Genomic DNA, 17,882 nt, shown 5'->3' with positions numbered 1-17,882 from the left:
AGGGCGCTGCATGAGGCGGCCCTGCCGTCGCTATGGCAACGGGGGCCTTTCCTGCCGGTGGCGCGCAATATGGCGGCGCCCATGGCGAGCGCGGAGCTGGGTGAGACACGGGGGGATCCGGGACCCCCCAGAACCTCCTGGGACCCCCCGAGCGGGATTGATGGGCCCAGAACCCCCGGGGGAGACAGGAGAGTATCCTCCGGGACGTCCTGGGACCCCTGGGAGGGACGGTGGGAGGGGTGAGTCCCGGGACCCCCTGAGACCCCCCCAGCACCTTCTGGGACCCCCGAGGTCCCCCCGGGCCTCCAGAGAGCCGCCCCCTCCTCTCCTCTCCCCTCAGGCCGGGGGTCCTGACCCGGAGGAGGCAGCGGTGGGGCTGGGAATGACTTGGGAATGACCTGGGATCGACTGGGATGAGCCACGGTAAGGAGGGGGGGGAGCCAGGGGGATCCAGGTGGGAGAGGCTGCGATCCAGGTGGGATTCACGTGGGTGGGGCATGTTGAGGATCCAGGTGGGATCCAGGGGGATGTGAAAGGTCTGGGTATCCAAGTGGGATCGAGGTGGAATTCAGGTGAGTGGGACATGGCTGAGGATCCAGGTGGGATCCAGGGGTGGGATTCAGGTGGATGGAAGAGGCCTGGGGATCCAGATGGGACAGGGTGAGATCCGGGGGGGATCCAGGGGTGGGAATCCAGTGGGATTTGCGGGTGGGGATCCAGGTGGGATCTAGGTGGGACATGTTGGGAATCCAAGTGGGATGCAGGTGGGTGTGAAAGGTCTGGGGGCTCCAGGTGGGATCCAGGTGAGATCCAAGTGGGCTCCAGGTGTGATACTCTAGACAAACCCCTGCCTGCCCAGGTGTTGGGGAAGCTCTGGTGCTTCCCTGTATCCTGAGAGAATTTGTGTCTCCACAGGTGGCCCCAGCCCGGAGCAGGATGGCAGGTGAGTCCCTCACCTGGATCCCCGGGAGTGCCAGGAGGGAGGGGGGGACACGGGGACAGGTGGCAGCTTTTGCCACCTGCCTGGGGAGGCCATCTGGGATCACCTGAGCTCACCTGGGATCACCTGGTCCCACCTGAGCTCACCTGGGATCACCTGGTCCCACCTGAGCTCACCTGGACCGTGTCGTGTCCCAGATTCCGTGGAGGACGTGCTCGCGGATCTCCTGGGATTCGATGGTAAAACGGGACCCTCTGGATGTGTCCCAGGATCACCTGGGGGGGAAACACCTGAGCTGGGGATCACCTGGGGGGGATCAGCTGTGCTGGGATCACCTGTCCTGGGATCACTTGGGGGGATCACCTGTGCTGGGATCACCTGGGGGGATCACCGGGGGGGGGGTTCACCTGTCCTGGAATCACCTGTGCTGGGATCACTTGGGGGGGATCACCTGTCCTGGGATCACCTGTACTGGGATCACTTGGGGGAATCACCTGTCCTGGGATCACCTGGAGGGAATTCTCCCTTCTCCTGATCCCAAGTCCCTCCCTGACCCTTCCTTGTTCCCAGAGGATCCTCCCGTTCCCCCTTCCCGTGGATCCCGACTCACCTGCGCCCAGGTGAGCTCCAGGTGAGTGCTCAGCTCCTCTCACCCCCCTTCCCACTCCCTGATCCCAAACCCCTGATCCTAATCCCTGATCCCAAACCCCTAATCCCAGCCCCATGATCTCAAACCCCTGATCCCAATCCCTGATCCCACTCCTGTGATCCCAAACCCCTGATCCCAATCCCTGATCCCAAACCCATGATCCCAAATCCCCCTGATCCCAAATCCCTGATCCCAAACCCTTGATCCCAACCCCGTGATCCCAAATCCCTCTGATCTCAAACCCCTGATCCCAAATCTCTGATCCCAATCCCTGATCCCTGTCACAGGGGGGCCCTGGAGGAGGATCCCGTCGGGAAATTCCCTGAAGATGATGTGGGAGAGACACAGGTGAGTGAGGGCAGAATTCCCAAACTTTGGGACAGAATTCCCAGCTTTTTGTGGACAGGTAAAGGGAGAATTCCCAACTTTTTGAGGGACAGGTGGGGGCAGGATTCCCAACCTTTTATGAACAGGTAAAGGCAGGAGTTCCGACCTTTTGGGACAGAATTCCCAAACTGTCTGGGGCAGAATTCCTAAACTTTTTGGAGACAGGTGAGGGCAGAATTCCCAACCTTTCTGGGTAGAATTCCTGAACTTTTGGAGCAGAATTCCCCACTTTTTGGGGCAGAATTCCTAAACCTTTTGGGGATGGGTAAAGGCAGAATTCCCAATTTTCTGGGGACAGGTGAAGACAGAATTCCCAAGCTCTCACGGACAGGCCAAGGCAGAATTCCTGACCTTTGGGGCAAAATTCCCGACCTTTGGGGCAGAATTCCTTCCCTTGGGCTCTCTATCCCCAGGACCTGGATGACCTGGATGCAGAAATCCTGGGAATCTCCAGATCCAGGCCCAGGCTGGCGGGAGCTGGGACAGGGGCAGGGAAAAGCCTTGGGAAGCAGCTGGATCCCGAGGAAGGTACTGGGAATTCCGCTGGGCTTTTCCCCTTGGAGCAACTCCCGTGGGATCAGAGCCCTTTCCCTGTTCCCAGGGCAGTGATTCCCATTGGATCAGAGCCCTTTCCCTGTTCCCAGGGCAGTGATTCCCAAGGGATCAGCCCCCATTCCCAGGGCAGTGATTCCATGGGATCAGCCCCCATTCCCGGGGCAGTGATTCCCAAGGGATCAGCCCCCTTTCCCAGGGTAGTGATTCCCATGGGATCAGCCCCCATTCCCTGTTCCCAGGGCAGTGATTCCCATGGGATCAGCCCCCATTCCCTGTTCCCAGGGCAGTGATTCCCATGGGATCAGCCCCCATTCCCTGTTCCCAGGGTAGTGATTCCCATGGGATCAGCCCCCATTCCCTGTTTCCAGGGCAGTGATTCCCATGGGATCAGAGCCCATTCCCTGTTCCCAGGGCAGTGATTCCCATGGGATCAGCCCCCATTCCCAGGGCAGTGATTCCATGGGATCAGCCCCCATTCCCAGGGCAGTGATTCCATGGGATCAGCCCCCATTCCCGGGGCAGTGATTCCCAAGGGATCAGCCCCCTTTCCCAGGGTAGTGATTCCCATGGGATCAGCCCCCATTCCCTGTTCCCAGAGCAGTGATTCCATGGGATCAGAGCCCATTCCCTGTTCCCAGGGCAGTGATTCCATGGGATCAGCCCCCATTCCCAGGGCAGTGATTCCCATGGGATCAGAGCTGTCCCAGGTGACCCTGGGGACGTCCCCCAGGCCGTTGGTGACCCCAGGATTGTCCCCAAGGCCACTGGTGCCCCTCCCCACAGGTGCCCCCGGTGTCCCCCCCAGGGGTGGCCTCGGTGACCTCGTGGATTCCCCGGGAGGAGCCGGGAAAGCCCCGGGAATGTCGGACAGGTGAGGGCCTGGTGGGACAGGACAGGGACAGGGGGTGGCCTGTGCCCCCTCTGTGCCCCCCCTGTGCCCCCCATGTCCCTGTGCCCCCCCATGCCCCCTCTGTGCCCCCCTTGTGCCCCCTGTGCCCCCCATATCCTCCCCCAAGTCCCTGTGCCCCCTGTGCCCCCACATGTCCCTGTGCCCTCCCTGTGCCCCCCATATCCTCCCCCATGTCCCTGTGCCCCCCATATCCTCCCCCATGTCCCTGTGCCCCCCATGTCCCTGTGCTCCCTCTGTGCCCTCCCTGTGCCCCCCATATCCTCCCATACCCCCCATGCCCCCATCCTCCCCCATGACCCCCCATATCCTCCCATCCCCCCCCGTGCTGCCCCCCCATGCCCTCCATGCCCCCCCAGACCCCCTCTGTGCCCCCCCCCATCACCCCCATGTCCCCTGTGCCCCCCACACACCCCCATGCCCCCCATATCCCCCCTTTGTGCCCCCTGTGCCCCCCATGCCCCTTTACCCCCACAGGCCCCCCCGTGCCCCCTGTGCCATCTCCCCATGCCCCCCTGTGCCCCCTCGTCCCCCCTGTGCCCCCATGTCCCTCCATATCCCCCCAAAACCCCCCGTGCCCCCTGTGCCATCTCCCCATGTCTCCCTGTGCCCCCCTGCTCCCCCCTGTGCCCCCTGTGCCCCCCATGTCCCCCCTGTGCCCCCCATGTCCCCCCTACCCCTCAAACCCCCCCGTGCCCCCTGTGCCATCTCCCCACGCCCCCCATGTCCTCCCCTGTCCCCCCCCGTGCCCCTCATGTCCCTCCAGACCCCTGTGCCCCCCCTGTGCCACCTCCCCGTGTCCCCCCATTCCCGTGGGATCATCCCGGGGTGTTCCCAGCCCGCGGCTCCGCACGGGAAGAGGCTCCGGGGGCAAAATCCTGGAGCAGCCGGAAAAGGGGGAATCCGGGACCGAAAAGGGGGAATCCAGGACGGATCCTGAGGAGCCGGAGCAGCCAGGTGGGAACAGTGCGGGGGGGGACACAGGGAAGGGCGTTCCAGAGGCACGATCCAGGCGGGAATTCCTGGGGAGGAACAATCCTAGTGGGTATTCCCTGGGAGGAGCAGGGCAGGGGGGTTTTCCAGAGGCACAATCCCAGTGGGAATTCCCTGGGAAGAGCAGGGCAGGGGTGTTTTCCAGAGGCCCAATCCCAGTGGGAATTCCCAGGAAGGAAGAGCAGGGCAGGGGTGTTTCCCGAGACCCAATCCCAGTGGAAATTCCCAGGCAGGTGCTTTTCCAGGTGCTTTTCCAGGCGCTTTTCCAGGCGCTGATCGTTCCGGGCGCTTTTCCCGGTTCAGGGCCGTGGGAAGAGCTGGATTTTCCCGTGGGATCCTACGAGCCCTCCGTGGCCTCCGAGGGGCAGCCGGGCCGGAGGAGGGGGCGCAGGTATGGGGGGGACCCTCCAGTGTCCCCCAATGTCCTCCCAGTGTCCCCAATGTCCCCCAATGTCCCCCCAGTGTCCCCCCAATGTCCCCCAGTGTCCTCCCAGTGTCCCCCACATCCCTCCAGTGTCCCCAAGTGTCCCCCAATGTCCCCCAGTGTCCCCCAGTGTCCCCCCAGTGTTCTCAAGTGTCCCCCCAGTGTTCCCCCAATGTCTCTCCAGTGTCCCCAGTGTCCCCAGGCTCTTTCCTGGCTGATGTCCCCAGTGTCCCCAGTGCCCTCAGTGTTCCCAGTATCCCAGTATCCCAATATCCCCAGTATCCCATTATCCCAGTATCCCAGTATCCCAATATCTCCAGTATCCTCAGTATCCTCAATATCCCCAGTATCCCCAGTATCCCAGCATCCCACCATCCCAGTATCCCAATATCCCCAGTATCCCCAGTATCCCACTATCCCAGTATCCCACTATCCCAGTATCCCAGTATCCCAATATCCCCAGTATCCCAAATATGTCCAGTATCCCCAGTATCCCAATATCCCCAGTATCCCAAATATGTCCAGTATCCCAGTATCCCAATATCCCCACTATCCCACTGTCTCACTATCCCAGTGTCCCCATGTCCCCCCTCAGTGCCCCCTGTCTCCCACAGGATTCCCAGCGGGATCGGCCTCTTCCCGAGGGCCCCGAGGGGCAGCGGGGGCGGGGCCGCCTGGCTGGGCCTGAAGGATGAGGAATTCCCAGGATCCGGAGCCAGGGACGAGGAATTCCCGGGATTGGGACCCAAGGACAAGGATATCCCAGGACTGGGATCCAAGGAGAAGGATATCCCAGGACTGGGATCCAGGAATGAGGATTTCCTGGGACTGGGACCCAAGGATGAGAATTTTCCAAGATTGGGACCCAAGGACAAGGAATTCCTGGGATTGGAGCCCAAGGACAAGGAATTCCCGGGACTGGGATCGAAGGACAAGAATTTCCCAAGATCCGAACCCAAGGACAAGGATTTCCCAGGACTTGGATCCAAGGACAAGGATCTCTCAGGATTGGTATCCAGGAATGAGGATTTACCAGGATTGGGACTCAAGGACAAGGAATTCCCAGGACTGGGATCGAAGGACAAGAATTTCCCAAGATTGGGACCCAAGGACGAGGATATCCTGGGATTGGGATCCAAGAATGAGGATTTCCCAGGACTGGGACCCAAGGATGAGAATTTCCCAAGGTTGGGACCCAAGGACAAGGAATTCCTGGGATCGGGATCCAAGGACAAGGATTTCCCGGGACTGGCATCGAAGGACAAGAAGCTCCCAAGATCAGAACCCAAGGATGAGGATTTCCCGGGATTGGGATCCAGGGATGAGGATTTCCTGGGATTGGAGCCGCCGGCAGGAGCCGATCCCGGCCCGGCCCAGGAGCAGAACTGGCTGAGCTCGGCCTTGGCCCGGAAAAGAGCCCGGGAGAGACATTCCCAACCCTCCGGGAGCCCGGGAAGAGAGCCAGAGGGAGTGGAGGGGCTGGATCAGCATTCCCGGGAGAGCAGGAGATGCCCTTCCCAGGACACCATTCTCCAATCCCAACCATTCCAGAAGGATCCAGGGGCTCTCCCATCCCAACCATTCCAGAGGGATCCAGGAGCATTCCCATCTCAACCATTCCAGAGGGATCCAGGAGCATTCCCATCTCAACCATTCCAGGTGAATCCAGGAGCATTCCCATCGCAACCATTCCAGAGGGATCCAGGAGCTCTCCCATCCCAACCATTCCAGAGGGATCCAGGAGCTCTCCCATCGCAATCATTCCAGAGGGATCCAGGAGCTCTCCCATCGCAACCATTCCAGAGGGATCCAGGAGCTCTCCCATCGCAACCATTCCAGAGGGATCCAGGAGCTCTCCCATCCCAACCATTCCAGGTGAATCCAGGAGCATTCCCATCCCAACCGTTCCAGAGGGATCCAGGAGCATTCCCATCTCAACCATTCCAGGTGAATCCAGGAGCATTCCCATCGCAACCATTCCAGAGGGATCCAGGAGCTCTCCCATCGCAACCATTCCAGAGGGATCCAGGAGCTCTCCCATCGCAACCATTCCAGAGGGATCCAGGAGCTCTCCCATCCCAACCATTCCAGGTGAATCCAGGAGCATTCCCATCCCAACCGTTCCAGAGGGATCCAGGAGCATTCCCATCTCAACCATTCCAGGTGAATCCAGGAGCATTCCCATCGCAACCATTCCAGAGGGATCCAGGAGCTCTCCCAGCCCCACCACTCCAGGATCCAGGAGCTTTCCCATCCCAGCCATTCCAGAGGGATCCAGGAGCATTCCCATCCTGGCCATTCCCAGCTCCAGGAGCATTCCCGGCATTCCCGGCCAATCCCGGCTCCGGCTCCATCCTGGGCACTCTCTCGACGCGGGTGGCGGAGCTCGAGCTCCAGGTGGGACCTGGGGGGGGGTCACCTGTGGGATGGGGTCACCTGTGGGAGGGGAGGATCCCCTGTGGGGGGGGATTACTTTTGGGGACGGGTCACCTGTGGGGGGGGGGGTCACCTGTGGGTGAGGGGGTCACTTATGGAAGGGGGGGGTCACCTGTGTGTGAGGGGGGTCACCTGTGGGTGGGGGGATCACCTGTGTGTAGTGGTGGTGTCACCTCTGGGGGGGTCACCTGTAGGCTGGGGGTCACCTGTGGGTGGGGGGGGTCACTTGTGGGTGGGGGGGTCACCTGTGGAAGGGGAGGGTCACCTGTGGAGGGGGGGTTACTTCTGGGGGGGTGTCACCTGTGTGTGTGAGGGTCACCTGTGTGTAGTGGGGGTGTCACCTGTGGAGGGGTGTCACCTGTGGAGGGGGAGTCACCTGTTGGGGGGGAGTCACCTGTGGGTATGTGGGGGTCACCTGTAGGCTGGGGGTCACCTGTGGGTGTGTGGGGATCACCTGTGGGTGGGGGTCACCTGTGGGTGGGGGGGTCACCTATGGAAGGGGAGGGTCACCTGTGGAGGGAGGGGTACTTTTAGGGGGGGGTCACCTGTGGGTGGGGGTCACCTGTGGGTGAGGGTGTCACCTGTGGGAGGGGGGGATCACCTGTGGGGGGGGGATTACTTTTGGGGAGGGGTCACCTGTGTGTGTGAGGGTCACCTGTGTGTACTGGGGGTGTCTCCTGGGGGGGGGAGTTACCTGTAGGCTGGGGGGTCACCTGTGGACGGGGGGGTCACCTGTGGAGGGGGGGCTACTTTTAGGGGGGGGTCACCTGTGTGTGAGGGGGGTCACCTGTGGGTGGGGGGGTCACTTATGGAAGGGGGGGTCACTTGAGTGTGTGGGGAGGGTCACCTGTGGAGGGGGGGTTACTTTTGGGTGGGGGGGTCACTTGTGTGTGTGAGGGTCACCTGTGGGGGTGGGGGTGTCACCTGTGTGTAGGGGTGTCACCTGTGGGTGGGGTGTCACCTGTGGGTGGGGTGTCCTCTCTCCCGGTGCCGCAGGTCCGGGCGCTGGAGCTGGAGCGGAGCCTCTTCCTGGAGAGTCTCCAGAGGCGGCACCGGGACCTGGATCTGCTGGAGAGCCCACACAGGTACCGGGATGTGCTGGGATCCCACAGGTACCGGGATCTGCTGGAGAGCCCCCACAGGTACCAGGATGTGCTGGGATCCCACAGGTACCGGGATCTGCTGGAGAGCCCCCACAGGTACCAGGATGTGCTGGGATCCCACAGGTACCGGGATCTGCTGGAGAGCCCCCACAGGTACTGGGATCTCCTGGGATCCCACAGGTACCAGGATGTGCTGGGATCCCACAGGTACTGGGATCTACTGGGATCCCACAGGTACTGGGAGCTCCTAGGATCCCACAGGTACCAGGATCTGCTGGGATCCCACAGGTACCGGGATCTCCTGGAGGGCTCCCATGGATACCAGGATATCCTGGAGAGCCCCCACAGGTACCGGGATCTGCTGGGATCCCACAGGTACCAGGATCTCCTGGGATCCCACGGGTACCAGGATCTCCTGGAGAGCTCCTGCAGGTACCGGGATCTCCTGGGATCCCACAGGTACCAGGATCTCCTGGAGAGCTCCTGCAGGTACCGGGATCTCCTGGGATCCCACAGGTACCAGGATCTCCTGGAGAGCTCCTGCAGGTACCGGGATCTGCTGGGATCCCACAGGTACCGGGATATCCTGGAGAGCCCCCACAGGTACCGGGGTCCCCCCTGTGCTCCCCCCGCTGGGGCTGGGAATGCCAGGGGGCTTCCCAGTCCCTCCCATCCCTATCCCGATCCCAATCCCTGCTCAGGAGCCGAGGGAAGGTGGGGGAGGAGCAGCAGGAGAGGCCACGGGTTCTGACACGGAGCCAGGACAGGAGCCCCCCCCCGTGCCAGGATCACCCCCCATCCCGGGATCTGCCCCTCTCCAAGGATCACCCCACGGCCCAGGATCACTGCCAGGATCCCTCCACGGCCCAGGATCATCCCAGATCCCAGGATCACCCCCCTTCCCAGGAGCGGGATGAGCAGCTCACAGGTAACGTTCCCTCCAAGTGCATCATTCCAAGGATTCCTCTGCTCCATCCCAACGACACCAGTGCTGATCCCACGGAATCCAGGCACTCCTGGGACAGATCCAGCCCTGTGCTGTCCCCCAGGAGCCCCGAGATCCCGGTTCCACGGGGGGCTGCGGGGGGAATTCCCTGAGCTCTGCAGGCTCCGTGTCCAGCTCGGCTCCAGAGGGGCCACGGCTGCTCCTCCTCCCCCTCTGGGATCCCCCTCAGGCTTAGGGACCCCCAGAAAACTGGGATGAGTTGCTCCCAGTGTTCCAAAGGCTGGGAGCCAGGGCTGGCAAAGCCCTGGGAATGGGATCTTCCCTGTGCTGGGGGTGCAGGGCACAAACACAGGTGGGTTTTCCACAGGAGGGAGAATCCTACCTCCTGCTGCCCAGGATCCAAATCCTGCTGCCCAGGATCCCCCTCCTGCTGCCCAAGATCCAATTCCTGCTGCCCAGGATTTCCCTCCTGGTGGCCAAGATCCAATTCCTGCTGCCCAGGATCCAATTCCCACTACCCAGGATCCAATTCCCACTGCCAGGGATCCAATTCCCGCTACCCGGGATCCAATTCCCGCTGCCCGGGATCCAATTCCTGCTGCCCAGGATCCAATTCCTGCTGCCCAAGATCCAATTCCCACTGCCCAGGATCCAATTCCCACTGCCCAGGATCCCCCTCCTGCTGCCCAAGATCCAATTCCTGCTGCCCAGGATTTCCCTCCTGGTGGCCAAGATCCAATTCCTGCTGCCCAGGATCCAATTCCCACTACCCAGGATCCAATTCCCACTGCCAGGGATCCAATTCCCGCTACCCGGGATCCAATTCCCGCTGCCCGGGATCCAATTCCTGCTGCCCAGGATCCAATTCCTGCTGCCCAGGATCCAATTCCCACTGCCCAGGATCCAATTCCCACTGCCCAGGATCCCCCTCCTGCTGCCCAAGATCCAATTCCTGCTGCCCAGGATTTCCCTCCTGGTGGCCAAGATCCAATTCCTGCTGCCCAGGATCCAATTCCCACTGCCCAGGATCCAATTCCCACTGCCCAGGATCCAATTCCCGCTACCCGGGATCCAATTCCCGCTGCCCAGGATCCAATTCCTGCTGCCCAGGATCCAATTCCTGCTGCCCAAGATCCAATTCCCACTGCCCAGGATCCAATTCCCACTGCCCAGGATCCCCCTCCTGCTGCCCAAGATCCAATTCCCACTGTCCAGGATTCCCCTCCTGCTGCCCAAGATCCAATTCCTGCTGCCCAGGATTTACCTCCTGCTGCCCAGGATCCAATTCCTGCTGCCCAAGATCCAATTCCCACTGTCCAGGATCCAATTCCTGCTGCCCAGGATCTAATTCCCACTGCCCAGGATCCAGTTCCTGGTGCCCAGGCTCCCCCCGGATCCCGATTTTCCCTCTCCCAGCGCTCCAGGCCCGGCTGTGCCGGCAGCAGCAGGAGCAGAGCCAGCTCCAGGAGGCCTTGGCTGCCCTGGAATCCCGGCTGGGAGAGCAGGAGCAGCTCCTGGAACAGGTGATTCCCGAAGTGTCCCCATCCCCGAGCCCTCCCGGCGGGATGGGGGCGATCCCTGGAGCTGCCCCTGCCCCCCCAGGAGCGCCGCAGGGCCGAGGCCGAGCATTCCAAGGCGGAATCCCTGCGGAAGGCGCTGGAGGAGCAGCGGCAGCTCTCGGCTCAGCTGCTCTCCATGGAAAGGGCGGCGCTGGACGAGGCCAAGGTGGGCTGGGACACGATTCCAGGGGCTTTCCCAGCTTCCCACACCCACCCTCTCAGCCTCCTGCAGCTCCAGGGGGGTGGGAGCAGGGCTGGGAGATGGGATTGGAACCAGCTGGGAAAGGGGATTGGAACCAGCTGGGAAATGGGATTGGAACCAGCTGGGAAATGGGATTGAATCATCTGGGTGGGAGCTGGAAGGTGCTGGGAACCATTCAGGTGGGAAGAGGGCTTGGAATCAGCAGGCGGGGGCTTGGAACTGCCTGGGTGGGAACAGGCCTGGGAAAAGGGCTTGGAACCAACCGGGTGGGAGCTGGAAGGGGCTTGGAACGGACCAAGTGGGAGCAGGGCTGGGAAAAGGGGGTTGGAACCAGCTGGGTGGGAACAGGGCTGGGAAAGGGCTTGGAACCAACTGGGAAAGGGGCTTGGAACCAACTGGGAAAGGGGCTTGGAACCAACTGGGAAAGGGACTTGGAACCAACTGGGAAAGGGACTTGGAACCAACTGGGAAAAGGGCTTGGAAGGAGTGTGGAACCAGGGAACAGGGCTGGGAAAGGGGCTTGGAAGCAGCTGGGTGGAAATAGGGTTGGGAATGGGGCTTGGAATGACTTGAGTGGGAACAGGGCTGGGAAAGGGGCTCAAAACCAGCTGTGTGGAAACAGGGCTGGAAAATGGGATTGGAACCATCTGGGTGGGAGCTGGATGGGGCTGGGAAATGGAATTGGAACAGCCAGGTGGGATTGGGGCTGGGAAAGGGGCTTGGAAACAGCTGGATGGGCACTGGAAAGGGCTGGGAACTAGGGAACAGGGCTGGGAAAGGGGCTTGGAATCAGTGAGTGGGAGCTGGCTGGGGCTGGAAAATGGGATTGGAACCATCTGGGTGGGAGCTGGATGGGGCTGGAAAATGGGATTGGAACCATGTGGGTGGGAGCTGGATGGGGCTGGGAAATGGGATTGGAACCATCTGGGTGGGAGCTGGAAGGAGCTGGGAAATGGGATTGGAAGCAGCCAGGTAGGAGTGGGGCTGGGAAAGGGGCTTGGAAGCAGCTGGGTGGGAGCTGGGGAAGGGGCTGGGATCCGTCCAGGTCGGTGTATGGGGAATATCCCGGGATGCCCCCCAGGGCTGGGAGCAGCCTCTGGAAGCTGCGGGGAGGGATGGAAGGCGGGAATCCCCAGTGGGAAGTGGGATTGGGATGGGGACCTGCCCTGGCTCCTCGCAGGGCGCGTGGCTGGAGGAGCAGCGGGCGCTGCTCCGGGAATGCTCCGAGGAGCGCAGGAGGCTGGAAAAGGCCTGGGCGGAATTCCGGAGCCGGGAGAGGCTGAGCCAGGAGCGCTCGGAGCACCTGGAGTCGGCCCTGAGGAACCTGGACAAGGTGAGGGGCGGGAAAATCCCGTTTTCTTGGCGTTGGGGAAAGACGGGGGCGGAAAAAGAGCGGGTTTGGGGAGGGAAGGGGGATCCCGAGGGGTCGGAAAAGCACCGAAACCCCCGATAGTGATGATATAATATAGTTATTATATATTATAATGTAATAATAAACATAAGTATATAATCAATTACATTATATTATACACAATAAGTAGTAAGTGTATAGTGAATATATAATAAATCTTGTAATAATTTAATATTACAATATTAATAATCTTATATTATGTATTATAATATTATAATAAAATATAGTATATTATAATAAAATATAGTATAATGCTATAATAAAATATAGTATGATGTATAGTATTATAATATTGTAATAATATACAATATTATAATACTATAACATAATAATATTTTATCTTATAACTATATAAATATAATTATAATAATTATATTATTGTAATATTAAGGATCTAAATAATATAATAATGAAATATATAGCAATATAACATTTTAATGTATTTGTGATATTAATAGTTAATAATATCTAAATAATATTTAATGATATCGTTATTTAATAATATTTAATTATATAATAGATGGCAATATACAGTATGTAATATGTGATATATAATATGTAATTTTTAATGCTATATAACAATATATAATAATATTACAGTATAATAGATAATAATAGACAATATTATTGTATATTGTAATACATAATATTATTATATATTCTTATCAAATAATAGATATTATAGGTATTATAAATATATTATTGATATGATAGGTATATATTATAATTACATATATATATATTATAGTGATATATATTTTATAATAACATATATTCTATATGTTATATAGTGTATATATGATGTATATTATTATATCTTTTATATATATATCTATATATAACATATTTCAGGAATCATGACCTTCATTCCCGGAATGTTCACCCTGAGCACAAATATTTCCCTGAACCCCCAAAAGGGTGAATTGGGCAAATCCTGCCCGTTATTCCCAAGGCTCCGGCAGTGCCGGGGCTCGTGTCCATCCCTGGGAACATTCCCTGACTCCAGCTGTTCTCCAGGAGCAGGGGCTCGTGTCCATCCCTGGGAACATTCCCTGACTCCGGCTGTTTTCCAGGAGCAGGAGCTCGTGTCCATCCCTGGGAACATTCCCTGACTCTGGCTGTTTTCCAGAGGCTCGTGTCCATCCCTGGGAACATTCCCTGACTCCAGCTGTTCTCCAGGAGCAGGGGCTCGTGTCCATCCCTGGGAACATTCCCTGACTCCAGCTGTTCTCCAGGAGCAGGAGCTCGTGTCCATCCCTGGGAACATTCCCTGACTCCGGCTGTTTTCCAGGAGCAGGAGCTCGTGTCCATCCCTGGGAACATTCCCTGACTCTGGCTGTTTTCCAGAGGCTCGTGTCCATCCCTGGGAACATTCCCTGACTCCGACTGTTCTCCAGGAGCAGGGGCTCATGTCCTTCCCTGGGAACATTCCCTGACTCCGGCTGTTCTCCAGGAGCAGGGGCTCGTGTCCATCCCTGGGAACATTCCCTGACTCCAGCTGTTTTAGCAGGAGCTCGTGTCCATCCCTGGGAACATTCCCTGACTCTGGCTGTTTTCCAGAGGCTCGTGTCCATCCCTGGGAACATTCCCTGACTCCGACTGTTCTCCAGGAGCAGGGGCTCGTGTCCTTCCCTGGGAACATTCCCTGACTCCGGCTGTTCTCCAGGAGCAGGGGCTCGTGTCCATCCCTGGGAACATTCCCTGACTCCAGCTGTTTTAGCAGGAGCTCGTGTCCATCCCTGGGAACATTCCCTGACTCTGGCTGTTTTCCAGGGGCTTGTGTCCATCCCTGGGAACACTCCAGCTGTTTTCCAGGAGCTCGTGTCCATCCCTGGGAACATTCCCTGACTCCAGCTGTTCTCCAGGAGCAGGCAGCACTGCGGTTCCGGGCTCGGGAGCTGCGTTCCCAGGAGGAGCAGCTGGAGCGGGAGCGGGAGGCGCTGGAGGATTCCCGGCGGGAGCTGCGGCTGGACAGGGAGAAGGTTCTCCGGGACACGGAGCGGCTCCGGCAGCGGGAGCAGGAGGTCCAGGCCCTGGCCGAGGTTGGTGATTCCAGCTGGGAATCTGTGCTGCAATTCCAGCTGGGAGCGGAGCTGGGGCTCCCTCTGGAGTGGGAATGCTGTCCAGGGACGGGGGGGCTGCCCAGGACCCCCCAGGGCAGGGAAGGATCCCATCCCCATCCTCATTCCCATCCCAGTCCCCATTCCCATCCCCACCCCATCCCCATCCTCATTCCAATCCCCATTCCCATCCCCATCTCCATTCCCATTCCCTCCCCCATTCCCACCCCAATCCTATCCCCATTCCCACCCCATCCCAATCCCCATACACATTCCCATCCCCGTATCCATCCCCATCTCCATTCCCATTCCCTCCCCCATTCCCACCCCATTCCCATCCTCATCCCCATCTCCATTCCCACCCCATTCCCATCCCCATTCCCACCCCATTCCCATCCCCATTCCCACTCCATTCATATTCCCCCTATTCCCATCCCCATTCCTACCCCATTCCCATCCCTGTTCCCATCCTCCTTCCCCCCCCATCCCCACCTCATCCCCCCCCATCCCCACCTCATCCCCCCCCATTCCCACCCCATTCCCATTCCCACCCCATTCCCATCCCCATTCCCACCCCATTCCCATCCCCATCCTCATTCCCATCTCCATTCCCATCCCCACCCCATCCCAATCCACACCCCATTCCCATCCCCATTCCCACCCTATTCCCATCCCCATCCCAATCCCCATTCCCATCCCCATCCCAATCCCCATTCCCATCCCCATTCCCACCCCATTCCCATTCCCCCCCCATTCCCACCCCATTCCCATCCCAATCCCCATTCCCATCCCCATCCCAATCCCCATTCCCATCCCAATCCCCATTCCCACCCCATTCCCATTCCCCCCCCATTCCCCCCCATTCCCATCCCCATTCCCACTCCATTCCCCCCTCATTCCCACCCCATCCCAATCCCCATTCCCACCCCATTCCCATCCCCATTCCCACCGCATTTCCATTCCCATCCCTATTCCCATCCCCATCCCTATTCCCATCCCCATTCCTATTCCCATTCCCCCCTCATTCCCCCCCCATCCCCATTCCCATTCCCCCTCATTCCCACCCCATTCCCATCCCCATTCCCACCCCATTCCCCCTCATTCCCACCCCATTCCCACCCCATTCCCGCCCGTTCCCGTGTCCGGCAGCTCTCGGAGCGGCAGTCCCGGGATGGGGAGCGGGCTCTTCGGGAAGCCCGGAATGTGGAGGCGGAGCAGCGGGAGCGGCTCCGGGCAGGGCGGGAGCAGCTGGAGCAGCTCCGGGAGCAGGAGCAGCGTTTGGAGCAGGTGATTCCCAGCTCGGCTGCTCTTCCCAGCGGGAATGGAGCTGCTTTGCTTCCCAGCCCTGCTCCCACCCAGCTGGGTCCGATCCCATTTCCCAGCCCTGTTCCCTGGTTCCAAGCCCCTTTCCCAGCCCTGCTCCCACCTGGATGGTTCCAAGCCCCTTCCAGTTCCCACCCTGCTGATTCCCAGCCCCTTTCCCAGCCCTGTTCCCTCCCAGCCCATTCCCAGCCCCATTCCCAGCCCTGTTCCCTGGTTCCAAACCCCTTTCCCAGCCCTCCCCCCTGTTCCCGGCCCCTTGCCAAGGGCTGGTCCTGTCCCTTTTCCCGGGAATGGGCAGGACCGGCTGAGCCTGGCGCAGCAGCGGCGGCAGCTCCAGCGGCTCCGGCAGGAATTGTCCCCGCAGGAATTGTCAGTGCCCGGCGCCGGGACCCTGCTGGGCACAGCCCGGGAGCGGCCGATCCCGAGGGATGTGATCCCGGGGGACCGGCTCCACATCCCCCTGGGTGAGGCTCCCGCATTCCCGGGGTGTTCCCGGCGCTGGTTTTACCCCCTGGGGGTCCCTCCGGTGGGATTTGGGCTCCTGATGCCCCGGAGGAGCTCCGGGAGCCCGGGAAGTGCCGGAGGGAGGGAGGGAAGGAGGCAGGTCCAGGGATGCTCCGCTGTCTCCGCCCGCAGCTCCAGCGGCCCCGGGCACTCCCGGATTGCTCCCGGGATTCCTGCCTCCCCTGGGGATGATCCTGGGGGGCACCAGGGACACCCTGTCGGGATCGGCCGCGCTCCAGGGGCACCTCCTGCTGCTGAAACACCGGGCACGGATGGTGAGCGGGACGGGAAAGGCCTGGGAATGGGCTGGGAAAGGGATTGGAACCCGCTGGGGGGGACTGGAAGGGGCTTGGAAACACCTGGGTGGGATCAAGGTGGGAAAGGGGCTTGGAATGATCTGGGTGGGATCAAGGTGGGAAAGGGGCTTGGAATGATCTGGGTGGGATCAAGGTGGGAAAGGGGCTTGGAACCAACTAGGGGGGATTGGGAAGGGACTCAGAACCAGCTGGGTGGGTACAGGGATGGGAAAGGGGCTTGGAAAGGGGCTTGGAAGCAGCTGGGTGGGAGCTGGAAAGGGCTGGGAAATGGGATTGGAACCAACCTGAGGGGGCGTGGGGAGGGGTTGGGAAAGGGGCTCAAAACCAGCTGGGTGGGAGCTGGAAGGGGCTGGGAAAGGGTTTGGAACCAGCTGGGTGGGAGCTGGAAGGGGCTCAGACCCATCCAGGTGGGATTGGGGCTGGAAGGGGCTGGGAACCATCCTGGGGGGATCATCCCATCCTGGGGGGATCATCCCATCCCTCCTCCCATCCCCAGGACCACGATTTCCTGGAGAGCGAGAGCTTCTTCCTGGAGAACTTGAGGAAAGGGCTCTGAAACCTCCCCCCCGGACCAGCCTGGAGCTTCGGGGGAGCTGCAGCTGGAATGGGAGCTGGAATGGGAGCTGGAGTTGGAATGGGAGCGGGAGCTGGAATGGGAGCTGGAATGGGAACTGGAGCCGGAACCAGAGTTGGAGCTGGAGCTGGAGCCGGAGCTGGAGTTGGAGCTGGAACTGTGCCCCCCCAAGCCCCAAAGGTGGCCCCACCCCCTGTTTTTTGTGTGTTTACAAACTAATAAATGTATTTTTTTAGTAATAAATTCTTGGCTGAGGAGTTTTCCCTCAATTCCGAGCATTCCCGGAGGGCTCAGAACATGGAATTACACACAACCCCCCTGGGCTGTGGGAGCCACGGCTGCTCCGGCCTCTGTCCCTCCTTGTCCCGTCCTTGGGACACCTGGGGACACATTGGAGACACTCTGGGGGCATCTGGGGTGTCCCAACTGTCCCCAGGTGTGTCCAGGTGTACCCAGGTGTGTCCCAGCTGTCCCCAGGTGTGTCCAGGTGTGTCCAGGTGTGTCCCAGCTGTCCCCAGGTGTGTCCAGGTGTGCCCAGGCGTGTCCCAGATATGCCCAGCTGTCCCCAGCTGTCCCAAGTGTGACCCAGGTG

At 59.6% G+C, this 17,882-nt stretch overlaps 1 protein-coding gene across 1 annotated transcript; it reads left to right on the top strand.

Moving 5' to 3' along the window:
- Nucleotides 1-122: 122 nt before the first annotated feature.
- LOC116781578 (fas-binding factor 1 homolog) lies at nucleotides 123-17,374 on the top strand. The gene is made up of 20 exons (XM_032677232.1): nucleotides 123-423; nucleotides 860-943; nucleotides 1,138-1,179; nucleotides 1,511-1,571; nucleotides 1,877-1,937; nucleotides 2,390-2,504; nucleotides 3,315-3,402; nucleotides 4,277-4,395; nucleotides 4,735-4,822; nucleotides 5,470-7,252; nucleotides 8,288-8,403; nucleotides 9,096-9,322; nucleotides 10,757-10,863; nucleotides 10,943-11,065; nucleotides 12,282-12,434; nucleotides 14,378-14,554; nucleotides 15,722-15,859; nucleotides 16,194-16,359; nucleotides 16,532-16,674; nucleotides 17,213-17,374. The coding sequence occupies exons 1-20, from the start codon at nucleotides 414-416 to the stop codon at nucleotides 17,270-17,272; spliced, it is 3,861 nt and encodes a 1,286-aa protein (XP_032533123.1). The 5' UTR covers nucleotides 123-413; the 3' UTR covers nucleotides 17,273-17,374.
- Nucleotides 17,375-17,882: the final 508 nt, after the last annotated feature.

Source organism: Chiroxiphia lanceolata (genome assembly GCF_009829145.1).
Source record: "Chiroxiphia lanceolata isolate bChiLan1 chromosome W unlocalized genomic scaffold, bChiLan1.pri scaffold_60_arrow_ctg1, whole genome shotgun sequence".
NCBI classification, from domain to species: domain Eukaryota; kingdom Metazoa; phylum Chordata; class Aves; order Passeriformes; family Pipridae; genus Chiroxiphia; species Chiroxiphia lanceolata.
This window is presented reverse-complemented; position numbering and strand designations above follow the sequence as displayed.

Bases quoted from the DNA above. Each gene is read 5' to 3' on its own strand.
- LOC116781578 (XM_032677232.1), top strand. The intron at 7,253-8,287 runs GTGGGACCTGGG...CCGGTGCCGCAG, and splicing joins TGGCGGAGCTCGAGCTCCAG to GTCCGGGCGCTGGAGCTGGA. The intron at 16,360-16,531 runs GTGAGGCTCCCG...CTCCGCCCGCAG, and splicing joins CCGGCTCCACATCCCCCTGG to CTCCAGCGGCCCCGGGCACT.